The following is an 8979-nucleotide window of genomic DNA, read 5'->3' as shown; positions in this document are numbered from 1 at the left end:
TCACTCTCTCCATTTCTAATCCTGACACAAGCTCTACTACTCTCATAAAAACTCTTGACAGCTCCCAGAAGCTTTCCTCCTATCCCGTATATCCGCATAACCTCCCACAGTGCCTTTCTGTCTACCCTGTCGTAAGCCTTTTCCAGATCCATAAAGGCCCAGAAAACATCCTTCCCCTTACCTATAGCTTTCTCACATATCTGTCTTACCACAAAAATCTGATCTACACAACCTCTACCTGTCCTAAACCCACACTGTTCCTCGCCAATTACTCCCTCTGTTCCTCTCCTAATCCTCTCAATCAAGATCCTCCCATAAGCCTTCCCAACTACACTTAACAAGCTAATTCCTCTGAAACTACTACATTCACACTTGTCCCCCTTTCCCTTGTAAAGTGGAACTATACAGGCACTCCTCCAGTCTTCTGGCACTCTACCTTCTCTCCAGCAAACATTAAATAACCTCACCAACCAGTCCACCATCACTATACCTCCTTTTTTAAGACATTCTGCATGGCATCCATCCAGACCAGGTGCCTTACCTGCTTTCATCATCTTAACTGCTGCCTTCACTTCATCCTTCCTTATTTCTCCTCCATTCTCCTCACTCATCACTCTCATTTTCTTAGCATTTCCCACTGCAGCTATCTTTCCCTCCCTATCCTCCTTCACATTAAGCAACTCCCTAAAATATTCTGCCCATCTTCCCCTTACCATTCTATACTTGACCAAATTCCACCCGAAAACCCAGCAGAGAAATCACTCCCAAGAGAAGCAAGAACTATACTGGCATGCTATGATCAAGTCATCGACCCCACATCAAACAGTACCCTAACAGAATGAGCCTGGCATCAGACACCAACTGCCCTAGATGCAGCAACCACACAGAAGACATCAATCAACTTATAATGCACTATTCCATACTCACCCTTTCCAGGCAGCAACACAGTCTCTTCAATGAATAACTTATGGACTGAATTGGGGGCCCATGGGTCCCAGGAAAGACAACCAAGGCAATAGATTAAGTATAGGTTTCCAGTCAGTGAAACCATGTACATGCATAAACATATACTGAGGGTTTTTTTCCCCCTTACAAGGAAGGTAGTCAAGTCAAAAGGCATAATTCCACTCCCACCCATGTTGTCCCCACCCACTCCACTCCCATTCACCACCCCTCCCTCTCTCCCTCTTTTCTTGGCTCCTACTGAATGATGGGTCATCCCTGCTTCTCACCCAGTACCCTGTATCAACATCATTCAAACTTTGTAGTCTAATAACTTTGTTGCAGATGATGCATATCTCTCCTGTGTTGTTGCATTGCTCTAATTGTGTGTTCAACTCTAATGTAAACTTCATGGCAACTATTAATTGATTAATAATGCAAACTACAGTATTGTGAAAAACATTTTTCTAAATGCAAATTGAAGTACATTTTTCTTATCCTTTCTTGTTTTATAAAAGAAGGGTTAGATAGTAATAAAAGCATTTTCATTCATAAAATAAATATTTGTATTTACAAATACAAAGTCATGAATACGTCTTCAAATATATATTTCATGTAACTATTCTATGCAAAAACTCTTTTTCATTCAATTCAACATTTCCATTCAAAAAATGTTTGTAATCAGTTCTCTGCCATGCACCAATATCAAATTCTGGAAAGAAAAAACCAATTTCCCGAGCTGCTGTTTCTGGTGCATCTGAAACAATAAAATTACTTGAGTGCATGGAACAATATGAGAGTACACTCAATATAAAATCTATTCCCACTCACTTTTCCTATAAAAGATGAAAAGCTTATACCACAGGTAGCTAGGGCAAAAAATATCACTATCTCTTGGCTGACTAAGCCAACTTGTGAAATGTAAGATAATACATGACAGCAGTGTGAGATTGACCATAAGGATAGAAGTGCTGGTACACTACAGTCCTTAACAACAACTACCTATGTCATCTGTGGTCTCATAGCCAGGGGAGGTAGAAGCCATTCAGTCACTGGGAATTATATACTTTCTACATACACTTTACATTGACAATATTGTGTTTATTCTTTGTTTATGATCCTCAAACTTGATCAATTTACAATTCTTTTTACTCCAGATGAGAAGGGGCATCAAATGCTTCTTAACTTGTATGAAGTGTGGGGGTTCTTTGACTTTGCTACTTCCTTTGGGGGAAACGGTTTTCAGTGCATACAGTACATCATAAAATATATCCATACATATACACCACAGGTCCTTCCCTTTTTGTAGGAGGGGTGCCCAAGTCAGAGCACACACTACATCTGATCAGATCAATCTGATCTGTTGGTTGTCATGCCAGACAGCCCTTCACCGCTTTCACTATGCCTCTCCAGATGGTTCTATCCTTTGCCAATTCTTTCCAGTCCTCTCTTGGTGCCACCCTCTCCACGTCCTTTACTCCATCCATCTGTACCTGGGTCTCCCTACTGGTTGTCTGCCCTCTATTCCTCCTTCCATCACCTTCTTTAGTAGTCTGTCTGCCTCCATGCTACATACACATTGAAATCCAATCAACACTCTTTCTACCTCAGCACCTCATGTATAAAGTCATCCTTGGCCCTTACCACATTGTTTGGGTCCAAGGCAATGCAATGAGACATTGGAGTTCCGCAGCAGGGCCTGACAGCCAGATCTAGTTTATTCCGTTTCATTGTATGGTAAGCCTCCTCCTCATCCACTCAAAATCCTTTACAGCCACATCATCTTTTGATTCACTCGCAAGTTTTCAACATTCACTATCTTTCATATTTTACCCTACTCCACAGACATTCATACACCAAAGAATTATGATCCCAATATAATTTTATCTATATACCAATAGTATAATAGTGAAAAAATCTATCTCAGATAAATGGCATCTGTATACAGAAATTCAATTTAATAGAAAAATTTACCCAAGGCCAATTTCAGTAAATCAAATTTGTATTACAGTACTTGATACAGCTCAATATATCCGACTTTTCCATAAAAATTGAGGTTGTTTCTTTCAAATCTTTCAAGATAACATGCACACATGACGTTTTGCTTAATATAATGGACTTTTCCTAAAGAGAGAGCATTTCTGGTAAATTCTTCATAACATTATACACATATTACTTTTTGCATGCTATCATCATAAAACAGAGCATTTCCAGTAAGTCTTTTGTGGTAATATTATGCACATTCAACATTTTACATTATTACACCAGAATTCTTTATTTCATGAAATCAAGCTTTCTGGTAAATTGAGGTTATGTGGCAAGTTCAAGCCCCAACATTTCAGCAGTGACTTTCTCTGTGATAGAAGTAAAATTCTTAATGTAACCTCACCTGATCCATGGGTACAGTTTCGTGTGTCTGTAAGTCCATACATTCCCCTCAGCGTATCTGGGGCTTCATATTGGGTTCTATACACTTTGGTTGGTCCCATTATTTGTCTCCATCTACTAATGGCATCTTCATGACACAATATCAAAGCCTGGGTTGGTCCACTGAGTAAATACAGATACCAAAAAAACATTTAGAATAATTTTATCTTGAAGTTTGTCTGCCAATTTTTTTTTTATTTCAAGAATTGGCCAAATGAGAAAAATCCTTGCTTTCATTTAATGACGTATCCTTTATGCATAATAACATATTTGAGAAAACTTACCTGGACATAAAAGTTACCAGTCTGTTATAAAAAAATTTACCCTTGTGCTCTGCATAAAAATTCTCTGTCTGTGCTGTGGTTAGATGCATCATTTTTTGACGAATTACCATAAACTTCTCATCTAATATTCTTTTATGTATTGCCTATAAGTTAAAAATAATTTAATTAATCAAACAAAAATGACTGAAATATGGCATACTGTATACACAAGCCCTCACGTCCATGATAAATACATTTGTCAAGCATTAGAGCACATTGGCACTAATGATGGGAACCTACTAGTGATGGTCTTACAAGATGGATGACAGAGAGAATCATCTCCTTGGTGCCCATTTTCAAAACTCATCAACCTCCTTCCCTCCTCTGCAGGGTTTTGAACTAGGCCTAAGATATCTATCCACTTCAACTGTACTCCCTCCCTTCTCAGATAAGAAGGGAGTGTAGCTCTGAAATGGCAGTCTGTCTCTGAATCAGGCACAAGCTGTCATGATCAACTTTGATTCTTAAATACAATCTATATGCTCAGTGATGAATTATACACACCCCACATGGACCCTTAATCTCACTAAGACACTACAACACCCAACAGGCTATACATAACAAAGGCTTGAAAACAATTACAGGCTCCACAAATACAACACCTACAGACCATCTATATCTTGAAACTAAAGTCCTCAAAATCAAGGATCACCTTGACATGAGACACACAAACATTTATTGCAGCCTCCACAAACACAGCCCACCTACTGCCCTACATGGCAGAACACCCACACACACCAAGAAACATCAAAACAACACCCAATCATCTATATCACCCGCAAATACTTTCTTCTCTTTCTCCACAACCACCAAACATCAGCCTCTGGAAGCATATCCATAATTATATTATTCACTGTTCCATCAACAAACTGAAAGACAACATATTGCTGCATGCCAGACCCCCTGATATCCATCCCTCTGAATCCTCTCTCCCACGAAAGGACAGAGTCCACTTGGCCAGATTGCGATGCAGCCACCACCCAACCCTTCAAGTTACCAAAAGAGACTGGATGACTGCATCACAGACAATGTCCAGGATGAAACACTTCACCCCATACAACACATTATGGAAGAATGTATTGTACATAATCATGCACACCAACAATACAATATACACTCCATATAGGATTTGTGGGAAAACCTCATTCCAGCCATGACACTCCTTAGGGAGACAGGACTGCTCAACCAGTGTTGTAATGGGAACAACAACAACAATTTCAACTCTATTTCTTCCAAGTTTTCACATTAAGACCTAACAACCAGTGATTGCTCTCCTCCTCCTACTACTATGATCTCATGACAAAGAAACAGTCCTACACTACGGATAACATTCCACTATTTCTTCCCAGAGAGATCTATGGGTTGCTGGGGACCAATGTTAGTCACCATGTTAATGAGCCAGTGACATTAGGGTTGCTCTCAGGGTTCTGTGGAACTGCTCCACCATGCTGTTAGCCTCTGAATTGTGGCTGTGGCTGTGGTGGACTGAGGTGCCCAATAGCTGTCCCAGGGATGTCCATAACTGTGAGGTGAAGGTGGTGCCGCAGTCAGACATGATGTGTTCTGGAATGCCAAATCTGGAAACCCGTCTGGAAAGCAGGGCTGCTATGCAGGAGGTGAAAGTGGTGTCGAACATTGGGATGGATTCAGGCCATCTGGTAGAGCGGTCTATGGTGGTAAAGAGGTAACGGTGTCCAGCTGATGGAGGAAGGGGGCCCACTACATCCACGTGGATTTAAGTGAAACATCTCTGTGGTTGGTGACAGCAACTGGCTCAACACACCTCTTTTGATCAACATCTCAGACATAGCCGAGCTGTCTACACCCCTCAGGGGAACAAAAAATATAACAATAACAATTACCGGTAACTGTTACCTCAAGTTTGACTGACTGGAAACTTGCAGCCCTACAATGGATGGCAGTGGTTCATGGGCCCTCCAACGGATCTCTCTGGAAAGAAACTTGGGGCTGTTGTTTCTTTTGCATTAGTGTGGAACAGTGTCTACATCACCAATCCATAGCAGTAAGAGGAGGGGGACAATCATGAGCTGTTAGCTCTCCTTGTGTGAAAAGTGTGGAGGAAATAAAGTTGAAATTGATGAAGATTTTGAACCCAGTCTATAAACCTAGTGTCAAGCTTCTTGACGTTGCACCTGAAGATGAAAATGAGGGTGCTGATGGGTTTTGAAGGAGGACGGCAGCAGGAAGATGGTTCTCTTTGATCTCTTTCTTGCTGAACTACCACTTGCAGGTATCCATCATTTATAAGCCTCTCTACCTTCAGGAGATAGGTGCCTAGAGACAAAATCTATGGAAAATTACACATAGGTATTATTCTTTTCCAATGTTATGACCACAAATAATATGATGATAGTACTCAGTGACTCTTCTATACATTAAAAGTAGATCAGTAAATTAAAGTTACCTGAAGAACTGGTGGAACTTTGGTGACATCTGGCTTAATCAAGGCTAAAGTAAGCTGCAATGCTATTTTTGAATTCATTCTGTAACATAAGTTATTTTTTTATAATTAGTAAACATGAAGCCTAATATCAACATTGTCTTTGGCACATTTAAAAAAATATATAAATGATTACCTAGTTATTATTTACAGGATTGAGATGTTGCAGTTTTTTCTCTAATTCAATTCAGATTGCTTCTTTTGAACTCATAAAATTCTGTACTCTTCTATTATTCTGTTGATCTCGCCAATTTTCTCACCAGAAGAACAGAGAATCTGCAAGAAAATTAAAGCATTATTTACAAAATTCCTTGCTGAGGCTGCAAGAAAGCATACATCAGTGAACAAGAACATGGCCTGGAAAAAAGACTTGAGGAGCACAAAAGCAATATGAAACACCACTGAACATCCAATGTGCTGGTGGTCAACACTGAGAAAGAAGTAGATTTGTCAAACTGGAAAGAGGTTCACATTTTACACAGAAAACTAGGGAAAAGGAAAGAAAAGCTTTGGAGGTGGCATACACAACAAGGCATATAACAAGGGTGATGCAAACAAGGTCATTATAATAAAACAACAGGGCAGGACTCACAGTAATGGGTATAAACTGGATAAATTTAGATTTAAGAAGGAAATAGGCAAGAATTGGTTTACTAATAGGGTGGTCAATGAATGGAATAAACTTAGTAACCATGTAGTAAGCGCTGAAACTATAAGTCGTTTTAAAAAACGATTAGACAACTTTATGGATGGGGTCGACAGGTGGTGATGGATTTGGAGCTGCCTAGTTTAGGCCTTATGGTCTCTTGCCGTCTCCTTTATTCTTATGTTCTTATGTACACTACCACAGAAAATGTCATCTACCCACAAGGTGGGTTAATGTCATGGGTGCAAACATCCGCACAGGTGGCAGTTAGTGAGTGTGGGATAACAGGACTATGGTGAGGTCCAGCAAGATCATCAGATCATAAAGGGAAAAGTTATCCCAATGGATGAAAGGTGTTGTCTCAGGTTTACCTTCTAAAACACATTTCATATTCTGTTGATTCTAATGAAAAACTCTTATACTATAGTAAAATATTCTGGAGTTGCTGCCCCCATAAATCTTACAATTTTATATATTGTACTTCAGAAAATTTTTAGAAGTGCACAGCTACACAATATAGCAATAGAAAATTAATTATAATTTTCGTAAATTATAATACATCAACATAATATGCAATTTTCTTGTCAGAAATCAATAACAAAAAAGTTGCTAAAACCGATTTACTAACGAAGTTGTGGTGGTTGAATGATATGCCATTTTTGTTTTGAAAAATGCAGAGGTTGAAGATATGAAAGGATGATAAATTCATCTATTCTAACCTACCTTACCTAACCTGTATTTAGTAATTCAGTACCTCTAATTCTAAAGATCATCCAGGTTGTCGTCACGGATGCCAAAGGCTTGATTATTATTGTACCTCAGGCAATTAATAGATGACAGCAGAACCCCGTGCTCTCTCATGATATCCAAGGAAGCTCTATTGTCTTTGTAACAACGCTTATTAATGTCCCCTGGAGTTGGAGAACACCCAGTGCACAACATTAAAGGCATCGTCTAACTGACAGTGACTGGACTGGACAGAGGACAGCATGGTGTCCATAGTGTATCGTAGTGGCTTCGTTCATTTATAGATATGCTTGTAGCAAGGTTTTTTGTTATCTATTTCCACCAAGAAAATCACTTAATATGTTCATGTATTTTAATTTACAAAATTAATATTTAATTTTCTAATGCTTCCTATATTGCATAGGTGTGCACAACTAAAATAAAAAATAATACTAAATATAATCAATGTTTTCAAACAGCACTATTATGCCCACCTGCCAATGGGAAATTTTCCTCATAATATGATAATATCAGTAACCAGGGAGCACTAGGCCTATACTCTCAACAGAGGAGGAGAGAAAGATACAGGGCCATTTACACATGGAAAATCCTTGAGGGATTTGTTCCGGACCCCACGCCCTCTACAATCAAGCCATACCACAGTATAAGGCATGGGCGTAAATGTGAGAGACAAACTCTCCCATCAAGAGCCCCGGTGAGGATTAAGACCCTACTGGCAACCAGCCTAGGCCATGAGGGTCCAAAAATCTTCAACGCCCTCCCAAAGGAGGTGAGAGAGAAAACTAAATGCTCGGTGGACAGCTTCAAACATGCACTGGACAGGTTCCTGCGGAAGGTGCCAGACGAGCCTCCAGTGCCAGGCTACACTGCCATAAGTAGGTTCTCTCAAAACACACTACCAGACCAACTGACCCTCGCAAGGAAGGACAACAGGACTGGCAGCAGCGGTAGTCCACTACGGCTGTGAGGATCGACCTCAGAACTTCACTAAGTAAACTAAGTAAGTAAGTAAACCACACATCCTAAAAGTGTCTATTTACACAACACCCTGTAACACCTTACACCCACCTCCGACATCATCTACCCCTCCAAACAATAATGACACTACACCAAATATTTGCTGACAAAACACTAATACATGTATCATGCCTTCACAACTTCCTTAGGAAAATGGCACAATTATCTAAGCTATAACACCCACGACTTACTAGAATCTAGATGAAATATATAACGCACGACGGCGTCGCGAATTTGTCCTCAAGGATGGAAGTAGCGGGAAATCAATCCATAACAATAACAGCAGCTTATTGAAGAGCATTAGTGTTGTTTACCCAACATTTTCATATCTTGTATCTACGATGCAAGTATATATAACTTCAGACTACAAAGGCACATTTATATTAATCTTCGGCGTCTGCACCCCTTTTGTTTAC

General features: G+C 39.7%; 1 protein-coding gene across 4 annotated transcripts in view; it reads right to left on the bottom strand.

Annotated features, from left to right (window-relative positions):
* Positions 1 to 1496: 1496 nt before the first annotated feature.
* LOC143037318 (nucleoside diphosphate kinase 6-like) overlaps positions 1497 to 8979 on the bottom strand; it is a 7566-nt gene continuing 83 nt past the window's right edge. The window contains exons 1-7 of one of the 4 annotated variants that reach the window (XM_076205458.1): positions 8615 to 8637; positions 6290 to 6429; positions 6118 to 6196; positions 5971 to 6000; positions 3654 to 3796; positions 3332 to 3492; positions 1497 to 1699 (exon numbers count right to left, since the gene is read on the bottom strand). In XM_076205458.1, the coding sequence (XP_076061573.1) occupies positions 1554 to 1699; positions 3332 to 3492; positions 3654 to 3796; positions 5971 to 6000; positions 6118 to 6195 (558 nt within the window). In that variant the 5' untranslated portion in view covers position 6196; positions 6290 to 6429; positions 8615 to 8637 and the 3' untranslated portion in view covers positions 1497 to 1553. Of the gene's footprint in view, positions 1700 to 3331; positions 3493 to 3653; positions 3797 to 3932; positions 4100 to 5970; positions 6001 to 6117; positions 6197 to 6289; positions 6430 to 8614; positions 8638 to 8754 lie in introns of those variants that run through there. The other 3 variants (XM_076205451.1, XM_076205463.1, XM_076205468.1) reach the window with 3 other exon arrangements.

This window comes from Oratosquilla oratoria, chromosome 2 (assembly GCF_046742065.1).
Source record: "Oratosquilla oratoria isolate Oo_2021 chromosome 2, ASM4674206v1, whole genome shotgun sequence".
NCBI classification, from domain to species: Eukaryota; Metazoa; Arthropoda; class Malacostraca; order Stomatopoda; family Squillidae; genus Oratosquilla; species Oratosquilla oratoria.
Note: the sequence above shows the minus strand (reverse complement) of the source record. Positions and strands in the feature narration are given on the sequence as shown.